The following is a 19,439-nucleotide window of genomic DNA, read 5'->3' as shown; positions in this document are numbered from 1 at the left end:
CACCGGACCGACGAGGGTGCGTCGCCGCCGGGGTACTACGACGGGAATGGAGTCATAGTTTGTGGATGGTTTTCGGTGTTGTTTAGTCGAAAGCAGTGAGAGAACTCGACGCACGCACACAGAATGGCGGTCCCAAAATACCTAACTCCGGGAGCTAGATCAACAAAATAAGGGAAGCGAAAAGCAGACCGCTTCGCATCAGAGGTGCCGGTACCGCCGGTACATCCGTTAGTTCCCGACTCCGCTGTCCACGAATATCTTGTTACTCCACGCCAATCCAACTGAAGTAACCGGCTGTAAATGTCATCGTAAAAAGACACTTGGCTACCAATATCCGTTTACCGCGCGGCGTTGTGCCATAAATAGCTGATGCTTAGCCATAACTTCTGCCCCGCTCGCGGTGGGTTGAGCCGAGTAATTGCCCCATTCAGGTGACAATTTTCCTCGCTTCCACGATGGCATAGCTTTATGCATTCCGCATACCTTTTTTTTTATTTGTTTTTGCTCTGTCCTATGTGCGAGACCGTGCTGCAGCGTCATCGCCAGGCTGGAGGGCTTAAAAAACCCACCGCTGGGAAGAGGCGGGCAACACAGCAAAAAAAAAAAGGGGGAAAACGATCAAGTACTAAAATACAGCGCATTGTCGTGAAACGGGTGAAATTAACCATCCAAGTTCTTTGTTGTGCCTTGTTGAACCGAGTATCCCGCGAATCGTGGTGATGATCAACTTGTTGATGGTTGCAAGGTGCGGTGGCAAATTATCGCTGACCTCGAGGGCGGGCAGGTTAATCCGGTGTGCAGCAAGGGCCACGTTGTTGACTGGTTCCCATTGTTGTTTGGGTCCCTGGCCGGAAACCTTCCCAGGCACCTCCTGATTCCTGCCTCTCCGTGCCCGAATCTCGACACCTCACCGGAACGAATCCCTCCGGCTCTCGAGGTACCTCTGAAGATTTGTTGCAGTCTGGTAGCGATTGTTGTAGGGCCCGCGAAAACGCTAGTACTTTTACCAGCACCGATAAATACGGCAGACCCTCAGGTGTTTATGATGTACAGAGGCATTTATTAGCCGTTGGTTCGCGGGTTCCTACCCCGTGTTGGTCATTGGCCGTCGATCGCTTGCGTGCCGTGTGTGGTGCGGGAAAGTACTCCTCACTTTCGCCTGCTGCTTCCTTGCGCTTGGCTTCTCTTGAAGGTCGCGCCAGCCTCGGAGCGGGGATATATTGGAAGGCACACTCTCATCCGTGTACCGGAGTGCTGGTACGCAAACAGGTAGTCACAGTGCTGCACGTGCGTGTCGTCTTCCTTCCTTTTGGAGGTAACACGGTGTGTTACTACACGGTGACTGACGTTTGTTCTTCGCATTTACCGCACCGTGCAGGGGTATGTGCCCCAAACCCACTCAGTCACACTATGCACGAACCCGACAGTAGTGCGTTTGCACGAAAGTATCAGAAGCAATGCCGCTTGCCTGGTGGTGTGTGCACGCATGTGTGCGTGTGTGTTTGTGCATGGCATCGAGGAAGGGGAAATTGCGGTGCGGCCATGCATCACCCGAGTGCAATCGAGCAATGTTGGGTGTGTTCAGGAGCTTCGGAGTATCACTCGACTACTTCCGTGAAGATCCCATCGATGCAAGAGGTTGCCGACCGTGGTTGCAGTGTGCGCACGGCGTCAACCGATGAAGGCGCTGTTGCGCAGAGGCCTGGTGGGCCTGGGCCTACCCCCGCCGTGCCTGTGTGTACGGATGTATCATGCCAGTAGCGCGTAAAGCGCGATTGCATAAAGCTCTTGTCGGGGCCTGTGATACTACGGCGCTTGGTGAATATCCAAGGAACCAGTGTAGTGGCGATGCGAGGCGTGTTCACGCTTCACCTCATCCTTTTTCTTTTCACGAACTCTCAACTCCACACAACACACGGGGGGGAATCGCGATCCGTTTGCATTGTTGCGAAGCGGTACGTAATCACCGAGTGTGGAGCAAGGTAACGACGAATCCCCCTCCTCTCCAGCGGACTTCTTTATCATCGTAGCCACTCCTGGTAATTTCTAGCTTAGTTCTTATAACAGAACTTGAGTTGTAGATTCGTTTTGGCAGGAGTTTTGGTGGGACTTGAACCACGCACCCTTCGATATTCCTATGCGTCTACCATATGAGCTCCTAAGCTCGGATAGCATTGAGGAATTGTTTTACTAACAAAAGCTTCGGTCTACCAGACTGCGTGTCGGAGTGCCAGGAGAGTGCCCCCATGGCTAGCAAGCGCTAAAACACGTTGACATTGGCTTCGTTTTGCTTTTTCGATGGCTTAACGGCTCGAAAACCAATCGGCATCTAATGCACCGTATATGCTAATCAAACCGTCCAGCCAGCTCCAGGGCAACGCGGCTCGGGTCGGTTGTGAAACTACCGATGCGCGAGGCGCGCGAGAGGACAGGTGTAAGATTGTCGAAATTAATATTGATGATCTTCAGCGCTTGACGTTGCTCTTCTGAAATGTTTGCGTTTCTCACAGACTCGTCCTCGCACCAACCGCGCGGTTTGGGCTGAAAAAACAATGCTTTTCTTTTCTGTTTTTTTTCCCCCTCCACTCAGGCACTCACTGTGGCTCTCAGTGGCGAAGTGGAGTTGGGATTTTTGGTTTTTTCGGTTCGGCAGTGCGGTTCGCGCTCCCGTAGGTCCTCCTGTTAGCGCATGCAAACCACGCTGCACAGCACGAAGGATATAGCGCGTGCAACACCGCCCTCTAGCGCTCGTAAAGTCCGGGCACGTTCGGTGCTGGCGTTACGCCTAGATTGGCGGGAAAACCCATCCCCTACACCCCGGTCCTGGCTACCGTGCTTGGCATAAGCGGTCGACGAGGCGGAGGCCTCGTTGGAATTCTAGTCGAAGGCTTTCTCCAGCGATCGACTATCGCTCGTATGGGCGGACTACCACTGCCGGACCTGGACGCTCTAGTGCTCCTCGGCATTCGTCTTCCATAATGATGTGTGCGTCGTGTGTTTAGTGCTGCTTTCAATAATCTCTGCCACCGTGTTCGACGCGGTGTGTACTGAGCGCTGGATGACCATCTAGCTAGGTCAGCGAAACGTCACGCAGGAATGAGCTTTTCCGAACCTATTGTTTTGCTTCCGCAAACGTTCCGTTCGAGTTTGGATGGATTGATGGAGCTAATGATCCCTTGTATAATGTCCTTGTACCTCGCTACATGCAGCATCCGTTACCTGCCGGTTCCGATCCGAATCCAAAAAAAACATCCAAAATCTCAATGTCTGCCTACGTTCATGCCAATGGCATGGTAGAGGACATCCCACTACATCTCGCCAATAGTTCATTGCCAATTTGCCTCCACTTGTCGCTGCACACTCCACGTCCTCCGGGACCTTCAACGATCAGGAAATTACATCTGGGCTCGCTCAACGCACGCTCCAGCGAGGGGTCGACTGCTGCCGAACGTCACGAACTATTGACGGACTCATCCGATATGTTTGGAGGGGTCAACACAGAGAGGCACAGACAGAACGGTGATGTAAAACGCAATCAAAGCGCAACCTCGCATATGTGTGGCCTTTGTGGAGGGTGATTTATCGTCGCCTCCGATCGACGGACCATTTGGGACCGACGTGGAAGATTTATATCTGCACCGTCAGCACTACGTAGACGATCCAGCTGGAGGAGTTGGCCAATGCAGTGAGCTGCATCATCAAAATTGGTTCAGGTGCATGTTGCAGTAGAGTCCGGGGTTCGGAGGGAGCGCAACAGCGTTACTTAAACCCGTGAACTCTAGTGCGCTAGCGATCCCTGACATCTAGCCTTGAACTTCCTCCACAATCGGAGAGCTGCAGCGCGCAATATAGCGATTGTAACGCTGAAAGTGCTTCCTTACAAGTTAAAGCGAGCCGTCGTCCTACTGAATCATGTCGCGGTAGGCTTTGTTTGGCTTTGGCTACGAATTCGCACAGCTCCAACAGCTCCAAACTGCCACAATTCGAGAGATTATGTACGACGACCACGAGTACGCTACGGCTGAGGAGTGAGGCTAATTAAATCGCGAGCAACTTGTGGCATGGCAATGCCTGCAATGCCGTCCCCAACCACCGTTATATCGAAATGGTCGATGTTGACGGTGTCGTGTGTCCGCACGTTGGGGTGCTGCAACGCCTGCACAGCCTATGCCGGTGGAAAACAGGTTGGTCCTACCTGTTTGTCCATTTGCGTGTGTGTATGTGGTTCAGTTTCGCTTTCGTTTACCCTCGTAAACCAGGAATGAGGAGTGGAAGGGGGGGGGGGGGGGGGGGGGAGAAGAGGGTGGCCTAGGAGGCAGATTCGATTGGGTATGGCATGGTCGACACTCTCTCGGCTTCACGGTGGGTGAGTTTCCACTTGCCTCAACCGCAGCGTCGCGTCAGCCTCTCAGGACCACTTTGTCGTATGGGTGCAGCATCTCGCGGGGTAGCTGCAGATCTCGAACGAAACTGACACCCTGAGCTAGTGCTGTAGAAATCGGGCCGCGTGGGATAAGCTGTCCCGAAACTGCAGGGTCAGAGATTCTCAACCTCTTCGTCATCGGTTTGATTGAAATCACCAAAAACTACTCTAAATCTTCTTGACGCTTGCGTATGTTGAAAGTGTATGGTTCAGGGGAACATTTAGTTTGTTGATCAATATCCTAGAAGGATTGCATATATCTTATTTGGGATGCTTTAAAGAGAACAAGTGTGTCACCAAAATGTGGGTGACGCAACACATAGTTAAAGACAATCCTTCAACCCACAGCGACCCATATGTTTAAGTGTAGTTATAGCAGCTTCAAGATTCAAGGGATTCGAATCATTTAATCGAACACTTGAATCAGTTGGTGGAATGTTTCAAATCGGCTGTGGTATAACATAAGCCAGCTCTTGAATTGTGCAATCATATAATGGAATGTTGCATGCATTTTCTGGAGGTATGTATTTCTTCTCTGGAGCAATGCAAACAGATATGGAGTTTTATCTAGGGTTTCTGTTGAACCGTACAAATGGCATGTATGTATGGCAATTGTACCGAACGTGTTTGAGGGGTGGATGTTTCGGTTATTAGATGCCGGGAGTGTGAGGTATTTGTTTAGTTTTGACACATGCGGTTGAGAATCACTGCTGCCGCAGCTCATTCGCCTCAGCTGGATTACCTCAGCTGAATGCGGCGGAGCAGCGTATGCTGAGCAACTTCGTTTTTGTGTCGCACCGTGCGCCACATTCGATTCGCCCCATTTCTCTCCTTCCCGGTTCACCTCCCGGGCGTTCTTTTCCTTTGGGTTTTTGACGGGCCGATGGCCCGGGACCGGGGGGTTTCCATGCGTGTGTTTCTGGCTGTGTGCCACTTTGGCCTGCACTGGACTCGTTTGGCAGGTGCCGTTTTGCTCCCGTGGTGTGTGTGTGTGTGTGTGTGTGTGTGGTTGTGCCGGTTATGGATGGGATCGAGCGCGTGCGCCCCCTAACGGTATCCTCGCAGGGTTTCGCGAAGTTGAAATTCCATTTTGCAACTCCCCGTTCCGTCGGTATCGGCGTCGGTATCGTATTTCGTTTCTAGGCCACCGCGATTCGCGATTGATCGCAAAGAGCGCGCATCCAAGCGCGCCAATGCGGCGCAGTCACGGCCCTGGGTCGATCACCATCATCACCAACCATCATCATCGTCATCGGCAATGATAGTCGTCGCCAATCGGCCAGGAAGCACCGCGATGTTGATGCAATCAGCACCAGCGTGTACCAACCTCGGGGGTCTACTGCACAACGCAGACGCCATCTCCCCCGTAATTTTGTCGTTCAGGTGCAGTTTACCGAACGCTTCACTGTTGCCGATGGCTACTGGATGGGAAGGGCACAACACAAAAACAACCAACCACCACCACTACCGCAGACGGCACGGATCGGAACGGAACGGAACGGAACGGAACGGAACGAACAAATACTCGTTCGGCCGGATCGAAGTTATTAAAAACCCCCTCGTCCTCGGTGTGGCGTGCGATTTGGAAACCGACTTTTTAATACGGTTGCGTAAGCGGCCGTCGTCAAATTCCACCGGATCGTGCGATATGATAACGACGGATCGGCACGATGAGATTGAAGATGGCCACGGTGGCAGGGGCCGTACCCTGTCGCCATCGCGAGTGGAGAAACTTCAGCGGTCAAGCCACCAAAACGTCCTTCAGGCAATCTCCATCCCTTGCTCTCTCTCTCTCTCTCTCGGCTTCTTCGCTTCTGTTTCCTCCGTTCGATTAGGCTCCCATCCGCGGAGAAGTTTTTAGGTTGGGGCGATTGTTTACTCTACCGGAGCTTGAGTGCTTGGTTGCTCAAGATGTGCTTCAGTTTATCACATTTTGATGTGCACCGATCGAACTGGCGATGGTGGACAGCTTGGTCGGTGACCACTTCATCTGAGACCAGTGGTTCTCTCGCGCTTCTCTCACCCTAGATTGTGTCAATTGTGCCAATCCCATCTGTGGCTACAAGTAAACAAAAAAAAAAAACAAACAACAACCCATCCTTGCACCAGATGGTGAAGCGGAAACGAAAAGCTATTATTGTGCGAAATTAAAAGTTTTTACCACTCCAAACTCTCATACACACAACCAAACTGTCTCTGGTTGCATTACAATAAAAAGAAAAGAAAAACAATAAAAGCAAAAGAAAACAAATGCATGAAAAAGCGAAACAATCATCAGGCAGCCACAAATGGCTCTAATTATGCGAGTGTTCGTAATCAAGTCGGAGGAAGCATCGTTCACGTGCAACCAATTTACGGTGGCTTTTGCATTAGCGAAAACACTCACGGCGCCCCGTAGGAGAGAAACCTATGAAAATTGTACTTTACGTTTGTTGCTGCTGTTATTTCGCCCCACATTTCTTTCACCTCCCCCCCCCCCCCCCCCCCTTCCCTTGGCCGCCGATATCGCTCTTTGTATGGCGTGCCGTTAGAAAGTTATGGACGTACAGTTAATAATTAGTTTTTACAGTTCCCGTAAGTAAATCGAACGAGGTGTTACAAAAGGACCCGCATTTCGAGGCACATCGCCGGCCAAGGGAAAGGCTTGTTGCCCTCGCTCCTAGGAAAAGCTTTAATTTGCGGTTATTCAGTACGACACGAAATCAGCTTTAGAAGCGATCTGTTCTAATCCATTCTAAAAAAGTTAAACCCAACGAGCAAAGGAACTGTGAAACACCCAGTGAATGAGTGGCTCAATGAGCTACCCAATAAGGTTCCATCAATCTTCTATTTGAAAGACCTATTCATCCATGTTGTCAACATTAGCTGGGTGTTGTATATACCTTGAAAGGGTGACCACTGAGTTTGCCAATCGACGGAGGTAGCACTATTTCGAACATCCAGAACACCACCGGTGCTGCCGATGATGATCATACTCCACTTCCTAGGCACGAAAACTACCGAGAACTAATGAAAACAAGAACTTCCAAACTCATTTAAAACAGTAAAACTTATGAACAGCAGACGCAACACTGCACTGATGCAAGCGGTCGTTAAAAACTCAAAGCCGGACCTAGCTGAATAAGCTGTCAAAGGCTCGTTGGGAAGACACGATCAGCTGGATTCTCTAGATCGACGTCCCTTGCATATTTGAGCATTTTCGACACGGCTTGTCATAATCCCATCTGAAAAGTGAACAACAAGGTATTGAACTGCGGTGAGAACTTGACGTGGGTGATAACGACGTTAGCGACCCGGTGAGAGTCTGGTGGCAGTGCTTTGTCGTAAGAACCTCAATTTCGCGTTTATGAAATCCAGTTTAGTTGACAGATAAAATCGGTTACGACAAAAAATCACAGGACCGATTCCATCTGTCAAGTCCCTATACACTATCGTTCGACAGAGCACTGACACCAGCCTCAAAACGACGCGGTGTGGGTTCTTGTTTACATTTTGCATCGGATTTTGACAAACTGCGTCGAGAAAGTCGCCGATATCTCGGAATGACCTCAATCGCATCACTTTGATGCAAAACAAATTAACAGATAGTGTTGACGATGAGAATAATTTAAAAATCAAGCGATATTAGACGCTGTCTCAACAAGTCGTGACAAAAATGAAATCAAGCTTTTCTTTAGCATGTTGTTCAGTTTGAGCGTAAGGAAGTTGACTGATTGTCAGAATAGGTACCGTACCTTGGGTGGTATCCTGCATGGAAGGAAAGTTCCCATCTTGCTGGTCCGTGTCGAGATTAACAGAATGTAACCCTTCTCATGAGTGCATTGCCACTAGGGAAGGTGAAGGCCATGCAAAATGTGTGTGTGTTAGTGGAAGGAATGGTGGGGTTAGGTTAGGGGTAGTTTGTAGGGAAGGTCGTCGTGAAGAACTCATAGGAACAAAGCAAAGCTACAGATGGTCTCGTGTTAATGTCTTCTTTTGTTTTGGATACGTAAGTGTTTCTTTACAGTGCGTCAGCATCATTAACATCGACTACTTAGCCCATCGGCAAATCGATGGATCGTGTCCCGATGGCATGTACGCACACACACACACATTCACACCACATCAGGTTGTTCATTGGGACGCGCGGATATCGATGCCATGTTGGCTCGCGCCGTACAAAACGTACGACTTTCTCTTTTCAACTGCGTTCGCGCGCTCGCACGCCCGCCTGTTTTTTTTATTATTTTCAAGTTGGGTTGGTTTTTGTTTTAATTTTTTTTCGATTTTTTTATTATCTTCAATTTAATGTTCGGTTTCGTCCGTCTGATTCGAAAGATTGCTGCCTTTGCCGCTTCCATTTGCTTTCCTTCGGTGCGCGCGCTTGTGCCACACTGTTCAATTACGTGCTCACTTTCGTTCACCCCCTTTCCTTCACACACATACGCATAGGAGTGGCGAGGGAGTGTGGGGGTGGGAGCGGGGGAGGACTTGTTTCGCATACACAAATTCATTTTGGTTTTGTCACTCTTTCCGGTGTTCCGGTGGACCGATGGTTTTAAACATTCGGTCCTATATGACGCGTCCAGAGCTGGGTCCGTTTTGTCACGCCTGGTTGGATATGCCGCGGAACTGAAGACGCTTCCCCGCGGAAGTTCCTTTCCGCTTCCTGGCGGGGGGTGGTTGGATGCATGTTGTAATTCGCGCCTCCTGTGGGGAAGTAACAGCAGCAGGTGAAGTAGGAAGAGTAGGAAGAGCATCAACCATAGCTGGTAGCAAAGCACCTTACAGCGAGTGCGTGACCGGGGTCGCTGGCACGCACCGCTCCGGCAAATTGAGGCATAAGAAGAAAGTTGCCGAGACCAACACGGAGGTGTTCGCACACGTTCCAAATAAAGGTACGTGGTAAAACGGTGCAAATGGTCAGTGTATGCAAATCGCTGCTCCGACACCTGCATCGCCATTGTGCTCAAGGACGTTCCGGAACCGAACCGACCGTCCGCTGGTATATGGTATTGGTACCAACCTAACGCGCAACCAGGTTCTGTGCCTTCTCCGGGAGAGATGTCGTGGGCTAGCGAGAACTACTGCGCACTTGGCAGGCTACGTCCCGCCTGCGTTTGTACCTCGGAAGCCTATGCCGAGTTGCCTCCGGAGCCTTGTCTAACGCAAGTTGCGCACGTAACGAGGCAAGTAGGGCACTCGAACAAACGCGATCGATTACTCGGTGTCCACACACAAACCAAAGTCTTCTGCTCAAACTGGCTTTGCAGTGGACCGCCCCAAAGGAGGAAGCGAAGGAGCTGGCCAACGGGGGGGGGCGGGTAGATAGGAGTAGGTTCAAGAACACGCGTGCGTGCCTCCGTTCGGATTCCAAGCCGAGAGCGCGCGGCGTTTGGTACGCGTCTCTTTAAACTCCGCACTCCTCCGTCGTCAGTGGGGCAAAGCGTTTTCGCCGCCTCAGCGGTGGCCCAAAACTGGAAAAACTAGTTCACGCAGCTCCCCCGGCTCGAACCGGTGTGCCTGCCTGCCTGTCTGTCCGGCTGTCTGTCTGTCTGAAGCTGAAGCTGGCGTGGTTTTCCCTTGAAGTTTTTTTTTTGTTTTGGACCCGGGGATGGGCGACGAGGACGCGAGCTGTGTTGGAGGAGGATTTGATTTGGTAGATAGCGTTTGATGGGCCTCGCTTTCGAATGTGTGGTCTCATTTGTATACCTGCTTGGTATAATTGACGCACCGCTCCGATGCTCTTGCCACAATCGGCAACTGCTGGCTGGAAGTAGCGGTGACCTTTAGACCCATGTAGAGTGACATTCTGCCAGGTCCTCACTCTCCCCCCCAAAGATACGTTTTCCTTGCGGCGGAAGATATGGTAAACCGGATGAACGACGTTAAATTACGAAGAAAAACGTTAAAAAATGGTCAGCTGAGGTTTGGTGTGCGTGCCGATTTTGGTTCTCCAAATTCCAGCGCCTATCACCATTGCGAACGTTCTGCGTGGAAGCGGCCCGGACTGGATACTGGATCGGACGGGCTACACGGGCCACGTGTATCTTGTGGGTCTTTGTGTTTTTTTTTTTGTTTCAAACCTCTCTTCTCTTTAATTTATGTGCGTTGCCGCTTCATGCTTTCCAACGCACCGCGCTTTCGGCGGTAGGTTCAGGTGTTCCCGGTATCGCATAATTTAAGATGCTTCTAGCAAATGGCAAGTTCGCGCAGCCCTTCGGGGCTCGCTTGCGGATATATCGACACCGGGCGACACCAAGCCAGTTGGTGACTTTTACCATTCTACTCGAGCCCGGTGTGTGTTTGGGGCGCTCAGCACACCAAACCGGACCCTCCCAGCAGTTGGTCGTAATGTGTTGTGGGCCGTTGTAAGAATGTCAAATAAAACTGTATACCCTAACGACAACCAATCAGCGCTATCGGAGGGGACCATCTTGTTTCTAGCTGATTTCTTGCCTTCCAAAACGGGAGGAAGGAAAAAAACCAAAAACAGCGTGAGACAGCGTCCTCCGCCCCGAGGGCCTAAGAACTCGGCGAAGATGCTCGATGGAACCTACCGGATATCTCTTGGCGGATTCCAGCAGAGAGCCCCTTCCCAACTTCTATCAAAGGACCGAGTTCAAAGGCCCCCAAAATGAGGAGCGTGGGCTTTATCGCCATTCGAGATGCGACTTCTTCTTCATCCGTTGCTTCTTCATCCTCGTCTTCTGAATGTCTATCCCTTGTGGTTGGGTCGGGCAGCTAACGCTGTATTACGATGACTGATGAGCTCCGCCGCTCATCCGGAGGATGCTTCTTTGCAGGACCTACGCCTAGGTCTTTGATGTGCTAATTGCCGGATTCACACAGCCTCCCTCCCCCGTCTTCTGGCCCCAGTCTCTAACCGTCCGTCTCTTCTCCGCTCTTCCAGAAATGCAGCTCCATCGCAAACCTTCACCCCTGCATGCGAGGCTACAGCTCCGTGCACACACAGCAACCGGCCGGCCCGATACGGGAGTACAACATCGACCCATACATTCTGCTGGACGACGAGCTAAAATACATCTTCGAAGACATCAGGCAGGTGAGTTACGACCTCAGACCTTTTCCACCACTATTCGCCCCGGATCGCGTTTGGCGCCCCCCAAAAAAAGTAACAGAAAATTTCGTGACCGTGCAGGGAATCGGTTGCTACGACATCTTCATATTTTACCACCCGTTAACGCGGTTGCAGCGGTGAAGTTTACCAATTTGCGGCGTTTTATGATTGGTCGCCTCCTCCTATTGGAGGACGGTGACCACTCGATCGAGCCGACCTAATGGGATCGATGAATGGTGGTCGCACCGTCGCTGTTGACCAATGTTTCGAAATCAATCGATCGAGGACGGTCGGACTGAACGCGCATCATGATGATGATGTAGATGATGATACCTGCCTTTCTACCCTGACTTCTATTCACCTTCCCTGGCGCGGTTTCTTGCGGCTTTGTGGCGTCTTCACAACGCCGTTTATCAATTTTCCTCACCGAACCAACGACGAGAGACGGTTTGTGTTCGCATTTGCTCTGGCGGCATTTGGAAACGCTGGGCATCACCTAGCAAGCAGGTGTGCGCAGACCTCGGTGATGTACTAACAGATGGGCGTGTGACAGGTGCCCACTTCCACTAGATCCCTCTGCAGGCATCGATTGCATCGGTGCGTTTGCAAAATGCGGCCCAGTAGAATGGAACACAACAGCAACACAATCAAATCCAACATCCATAAATTAATGGATGACAACACCCCGTGGGCATCGATGGGCCCAGCCCCGCGCCTTAGCTTATCGTCTTTATCAAATTATTCATGGCGGCTTGTTTTTCCTTCTCTGTCGTGGGCACTAAGAAGCGCTAGAGCGCTCTCACCCGTGCCTCTGTTATGCAACATTGACACACCAGTATCGAACGGTTGGTGCCTCGGTCGACCCGACGCCTCAGCGGTGATTCAATGTCAGCCACGCCACGCGGTGGCGACTGGAGTGTGCTTATAGCACACAAGACCACTGCCACTCATTGCTTCATCCATGCCGAAGGATGTTTTTGCGGCATTTCCGCGTGCTCTTCCGAGTGCGCCGCAAGTCTGCCTCTTTTTAGTCCTCGCCAACATCTGATGCCCAAAAGGTGATGCCGCCGTTGTCCAAAAAACTTGGGAGGAATTCGGCCAACGGCCGTGGACTCCCCCGGAGAAGCGCACATTAGGCGCAAGGTCAAAGGTGTGGCCTATGGCGTGCTGTCAACAGTCAACCGTCGTGTCACGGTCATCCGCTGAGTACTGTCCTCTGAGCTCGATACCGAGGAGATGTCGACGAGGATATCGCGTCACTTGCGCGATCACTTGCGCGATCACCTTTCAGGGTCATACTATCATCGGGACTTTCCCAGCTACAACCATCGGTCGTTCACCCATCCTGCGCCTGTACGCAGGGCTTTAAACAGGTTATCCTGCGTCTTCCTAGCCTTGGCTCTCTTCCACTCAGTGAAAAGGGCACTATAGTAAAGTTCATGCTTTAATTTGTAGACAATAAAATGCGCCTCCGCCGATTCCGTTTCTCATTATCTGTCTTTCTCTTTCCCCCCATTCCCCCTCTCTCTCTCTCTCTTTCTCTCTCTCTCTTTATATCTCCGTGCAGGAAATCAGCCGTGCGACGAACCACCCGGAACTGAACAAAATCGCCGTCTACTACTTCGACGGGCAGGGCAAAGCATTCCGGCCGATGGTGGCGATGCTGATGGCGAAGGCACTCAACTATCACATGCACAACGAAAACAGGTACGTGCGGGTCACAAAACTTCTAACGAAAATGGGGGGGCGACGGGGGACGGCGGCGAGGTGATGCGCGATCGCTCGCGGGTCAGCTGCAGTTTGCGCTCGCACCTTGAACCGGCGTGTGCGTGCAAGAAGTCAACGGCTTCCAGGGGCTACCATAACCTGTTCCGGGGGGAGGGGATTTCCCTCATCCCGACCTGTTCGATTATTCGCACCCCTCGCGCGGGATGGCCTTGTGCAAGCGCATCGCTTTCGACTCATCGGGCGTCGACGTGACTGCAGAGGGCCCCGCGCGACATTGGGATGACTAGGAATGACTCCATTACACTGGTAGTTAGCGACGCCGGATGGCTTGGATGCATTGCGGATGTGGTGAGGCATCTCAGAATTTGGTGAGAACTGTTTGCTGAGCTCGGAAAAGCTAGAAACATTCGAAGCGAGAATGAATTCGGAAAGTCTGATAATCTCTAAGACCCCAGGGGATGGTCGAAGATTTGCGTCATTGCGCCAGCGAATGAGGAGGAGGCTTCGAGAGCTTGCAGTTCTGGTTGCTCTCTTTTTGTCCTTGACACGATCCTGACTCGGATGGAACCGGAGCTGTCCGGAGTGGACGGTGAGGCATTATCGGGTGGGTTTTTTTAGTTCTTTTTTGTAATCGGAGTCAGGTGATCCTGTTGGTGTAATTTGGGCTTCCCATGGTCTCCGTAACGACACCGACCGGGTTCGAGGACATTCGTTTGACGTCAGAGCGGTCCAAGATGTAGTTCGATGATCAACGCCTTTCCCAGCCCCCCCCCCCTCTCCCACTCTCCCCCCCGCTGTCGTCATCGTTACCGTAAAGTCGCCATATTTATTGGACTTCTGGTGTGGAATCGAAGATGGCGGCCACTCTTTCGAGCCACTTTCCCTCCCTTTTCCCTTGTGCGATGCTGGTTTTTGCATCGTTTGGCGACAAATAAATTATACTCACCCCCTCAGCACCTCTCCCATGTCCCGCGCGCTCTTGGAGAGCTCTTTAGCGGAGGACATTCGAACCCTTCGGGCCTGGGACTCCAAAGCAATATCGTTCGGTTTGGTCGGTGCTATTTCGAACACCCATCAACGTACGATGTTTCATGATTATTCATAAAACCGAACCCCCCCTCCCACCCGAATCGGTACAGGGCTCACCCTCGCAAAAGTTGGCTCAAAGTTCTTGGTGCTCATCCCTAGCTGCGGGTGATAAATCCCAACGGAGAAAAGAATGGCTCGATATCGAACAGGTTCGGCTGGGTTGAGTCGCCAGGTGGACGCTCAAGACACCTCCCCTCCGGGTCCCAGGGTGGCCATAAAAAAAAACCAAGGGAATAAGCTTGCGGGAAGGATTCGTTAAATATAATGAACCTATTCGGGCATTAGTATTCATATCTTCACCCCTTTTCGGTGGGGCAGATTTTGCGGCCACCGCTCCTCCTAATGGCTGTGGCGGCCAAACCAAAGCGAGAAGAGAGAGAGAGAGGGAGGGAACTGTGACAGGGGAAGGGAGCGGGGGGGTGAGATCGAGTATTATTTGCATAAACCGTTTTGCCGCCGATGGCCCGCTGAAAGCGAACAGGTTTTTCAACGACAACGACGGTCGGTCTGTGTCTCTTCCTGCGCTCGTCAGGTTCCTTTTAGCGGCAGCGCACCTGATGAAGCGGAGATTGGGGGCCCATCTTCTTTCTTCTGGTGCGCCGCTCCTACACCACCATTCTGATTGTTTCGGAACCAGGTGACGGGTTGTGGTTGTTTCATTTTTGTTTTTTGTTTCTCGTTTCGATTAGAGGTGCGGAATGTCAATGCCTGCTAATCCGGCGGTCGCTGATGACGGTCGATCTATCCTCTCGAGTTCGACGGAGGAGATCGATCTCGCCGGTGAAGGTGGCGGGGATATATGAGGGGTTGTATGAATGAATGAATGGAACACGGATGCCGGATTTGAGGCGGCAGGCAAACTGTCGCCAACCCGTCGACGAGGGCCCGTTTTGCGCCTGGGAGTTAGGAGTCCGCACAAGTAACTTCTCCTATTCGCCATCGTTCTGACCTTCTTTCCTCAACCCGCACACAGCAACATAGTGAACGCCCAGCGGCAGATAGCGATGATTTCGGAGATGATTCACACCGCCAGCCTAGTGCACGATGACGTTATCGACCAGTCATTCGCCAGACGGGGCAAACCGAGCGTCAACGTCCTATGGAACCACAAAAAGGTAAGTGTCCTAAGTGTTGCTTCTCATTGTTTCCTTCCCCCTAGCGTCCAGAAAACTCAGGTACCAGCCTCATGAACTCACGCTGGTGGAAAGTGGTCCATGTTTGTCCCCCCTCCTTCCTCCCATTCCCCAACTCCAGCTCAAATATGTATTCAAAGGTTGCCAGGCGTCGAGGCGGCCGCCCAAGGCCAGACGGTTCAAAGCGCGCCAGAAGACTTCCGCCATTGCGCGGAATGGGTTCAACGCCGATAAGGAGTTGTGTGTTGAATTTTCATTTGCATCGCATCGGCGGACATCTGAGGTCGGGTAGCGCCGGCCGGTTGGAGAATCAAATAAAATCTCCCCCCCCCCCCCCCCACCCACCGCAATCCCCGATGGAGGACCTTCCCTCCCGCGCGGAAAGAGCAACCTTGGCGAACCCGTCTTCAAACGGGGCGAACTCCACGGTCGGAACTAATGAATCCTCTCCTCTCGCTGATATGCTTGGGGTTGTTAATTTTGGAAGCGACTCCACTTTATCGCCACTCGCAATCGAATTCGATTTTGACGTCAATTTGGCAAACGTTCGACCGGTTTTCAGTCCGGTTGGCGTGGGACATTCGCCAACTTCTCTCGGACTTCGCATGGAATTAGTTCTGGCATGTTTTTGGGAAAATACACTAAATTGACGCTTAAGCCGATTCCCGCTGAGAATACTGCGCTAAACAACATATTTGGCAGTTTACAGCCCACGGGCTCGGATCGGTTTGACGTCAATCCGTTCCGCGCCGAGCCAGCTGGCCAATTCCTGGAAGTTCTAACCTGGAAGACACGTTTCGCAGCGGAACGAGATCCGATCGCGAATGATTTAGGTGCAAGGATTTGCCGACCCGATCTCTACGTGCTGCCGATTTCGTATGCGCAGGCTGCACTCGCACCGGTCCGCCGCCAACTCCAGGGAACTGCTCCTCCGCAGCTGTGTCAAATACGAAACGAACCGAGGAGGGTAAACCACCACCACCACCAACCAGGCCGCCAAACAACAGAGACCCTCTTCAGCGGTTGTTTCTGCAGCAAAACATTGCTACACGATCGATTAACAGGCGATTCGTGACCGAAATACGGAACCGCTTCGAAACATGTGTACTGGATAGCAGCTGAAGGCACCCGCACTAGGGGGCGCACGACACGGTCCAGACGCTGGCGGCTGGCAATTAAGCAAAGCTCGTTAAGTATTCTGCGCGTACAGAAAAAGGAAACCCGAACCGCGCGACGTGGCGCACCGGAACTGTGCTGACCTTGGTTTTGGCATCGCATTTGCGCGGTGCGGTGGGTGCCGTGGCGGGGGCTGTTTTACGAACGAATGACAGATGCCCGCCGATGGGAGACGAGACGCGGATGTTTCGTTTGATTTGGCGTGTTTTACAAATTCCACACGTCCTGCCCGCGTGGTATGTGTTTTGTGTTGTTTTTTTTATCTTTTCCGTTCCGTAAGAATGCGGAATCTAATCGCGATCGCGGAACAGGTGAGAAATCTCCTGTGAACGCAACACAACACAACAACGGTCAGTTTGAACGATAGGTTGTTCGTTTTTTCGGTAAATTCGACGGTACTTCTGCTCCGCTACGCACGGCAGGGGAAAGGCAGGAAGTCACGACGTTCGAATATGTATAGATTGTTATCATTTAGAGGAGAGGGGTTATATTTTACAAAAATTGACATCGGTGCAATTCATCCACGCTTCATAAAGAACCAAACTCCGCAAAATCAAATGAAACCCAAAACCGATTGTCAGCTCGAAATAAAAACACCCTCGTCAAGGAGTAATTAACAAATGCTCCAAAACAAAAACAAACCCTGTCAAATCACTCGACATTTGCATACTTTGCCAACAAAGTGATTTTTTGCGCAATTTTGTAAAAAAAAACCCACACCGTCACAACACCCCGGTATTTGAAGAAGAACAGTTAAAATGGTAGAACAGAAAAGCTCAATTGTGCTTAAAAAGTGATCGGCCATTTCGTTGATATAGTTGAAGTAATCATTTTCAATCTGAAAGGAGGTAGATTAAATAATTCTAATCCGTTTCGAAAAAAAGCCTTGGCTCAAACAAATTCAAAAGACATTTAAAGAAATAGAAAATTGATTGAAATTAAAATAACAATAAAAACCAAAAGATTGCAAAACGAAGATAACAAAGACTTGCTTAAACCGTTTCAATTAGGGTAGTTGTTTTCATAAAACAACAATAGTAATGATAGTGAGAGCATTCTCCATTCCCACGAATTAAGAGGTCGGCAAAATGTATTTTCTCACGAACTCACGAGGTGATTTCATGCTAACCAATCACTTTATTCACAATAACTTCTTTGCGGTGTTTGTATGTGAAGTATTGGATTTACTTTGTTCTATTCTTTCGGTAATTTTTAATTTAAGGAACCGAAACTGTATACCTCGTATTTTCGTGTTTCATAATATGGTAGATTGAAAATTACCTAGCCAAACTTAGGCTCATTTCAGGGTTAGTTTTACGTCTGCCAAATCGTATTTGTTGAAAAATCAAACGAAACATTCCAATTCCTGTTTCAAGCGGATTTTTTTCTGTCATAAAGACAGTTTGCTTACATTTTGGCTTTTAATCTATACCGAGGGTTACCTACTGTAGTAAAAAAGCCCTCAAAAATATGCAAAATGCAATATCAAAAGGATCTATATCTCTATATCTAGTATCTTGCGTTGTTACACGAGTTACTCAAGCGGTTTATTCGACCGTTGTCATTTTTACTCACACTTTTTGTTGTCCATGAAATTGTTTCTTCTTTTTTATGTTACTCGGCATCATTCGAGATACCTGAAAATAATATGTTCAGTATATCTTTAGAGTTTTTTATTTGTTAAAAATGTGTTAAAAATATAGAAAAATAGAAAAAAATATAGGTTTATCTACGCTTAATGAGGTTCTCGAACTTGAACCCCTTGTTAATGGAAAAAAAGTCCCTGAATAGTCGGGAGCAGACCGAGAAAAACACAACCTCCTCCTCGTCCAAAAACCCTCACCCACCTGACGTTATCACTCGCAGCACAATCGAACATTTCATAATCGCGTCAGCAATCGTTATCTAACACGGCGATGTCGGTTGTTTGCTGGTTTCATCGTTTCGTTTGGTTTTTTTGTTTTCTCTGAGCTCATTTCGCATCCTTAACTTCCTTTTTTTTCTTTCTTGTGCTTCGGTTTTTCTTCTCCTCTCCACGCAGGTGACGCAGGCCGGTGACTACATCCTTGCCGTCGCCTCGATGCTGCTGGCCCGCCTGAAGCACGACGACGTTACGCACATTCTCAGTCAGGTGAGTTGGTGAGGTTTGGGAAACCACCGGGGCTTTCCGACTTTCGATGAGCGACGATGGTGATGATGATGATGATGATGTTGATGATGATTAGGAGGAACGCTCGATTGGGCTCGCCGAAGTATGCCAAAATGGGTGCAAATTGCGCAAGCGAGCGATCGAGGCGGAACGCCAAGTGTGGACCAAGCTGGGATTTCGGGGCGCACTCGTTTGGCACGTGTTCCGATAAGGAAGCAAAGCAACGTGGAAGAACTTTGAAACCGCGCAAGAAGCAGAGGATAACCAATCTTAAGGTTAAAAGAGAGGAAAACAGAGGAAGCGGGAGAGAAAGTACTAAACTATGAGGCACAAAAGTGAGCGAGAAAGTGGCGAAGGTTGCGTGCGGCGGTGCGACATCTTTGAATTTTGTGAAAGTTGCGTTACTACGGGCCAGCAGCGCAGTTACGTGTAAACAAAATTCCATTCCCCCCCCCTCGCACTCCGACCCTTCTTTCCCTCAGGTGCTCCTTTTCGTCGCTCTGCCCGGCCCTGCCTGCTGCATATATCCCCTTTTACCGACGATTTTTGCTCCAAACCGGATCTCGGAAGTGAGCTGACTCCGGACAGCGGTTTGTTTACTTTTAAAAACCCCACTTGGAGCCGCACTCCGCCTGTCAAAGTGACCTTCAACCGATAAAAGGGATTCTGTGGTCAATTATT

The 19,439-nt window shown here is 50.4% G+C and overlaps 1 protein-coding gene across 1 annotated transcript in view; it reads left to right on the top strand.

The window, feature by feature from the left end:
• The window catches only part of LOC131269534 (all trans-polyprenyl-diphosphate synthase PDSS1), a 44,309-nt gene that overhangs the window by 9,105 nt on the left and 15,765 nt on the right, over window positions 1–19,439 (top strand). Inside the window, exons 2-5 of the mRNA XM_058271948.1 lie at window positions 11,316–11,468; window positions 13,051–13,190; window positions 15,274–15,415; window positions 18,651–18,740. Coding sequence (XP_058127931.1) covers window positions 11,316–11,468; window positions 13,051–13,190; window positions 15,274–15,415; window positions 18,651–18,740 — 525 coding nt within the window. The remainder of the gene's footprint in view (window positions 1–11,315; window positions 11,469–13,050; window positions 13,191–15,273; window positions 15,416–18,650; window positions 18,741–19,439) is intronic.

This window comes from Anopheles coustani, chromosome X, assembly GCF_943734705.1.
Source record: "Anopheles coustani chromosome X, idAnoCousDA_361_x.2, whole genome shotgun sequence".
Taxonomy (NCBI): Eukaryota; Metazoa; Arthropoda; class Insecta; order Diptera; family Culicidae; genus Anopheles; species Anopheles coustani.
This window is presented reverse-complemented; position numbering and strand designations above follow the sequence as displayed.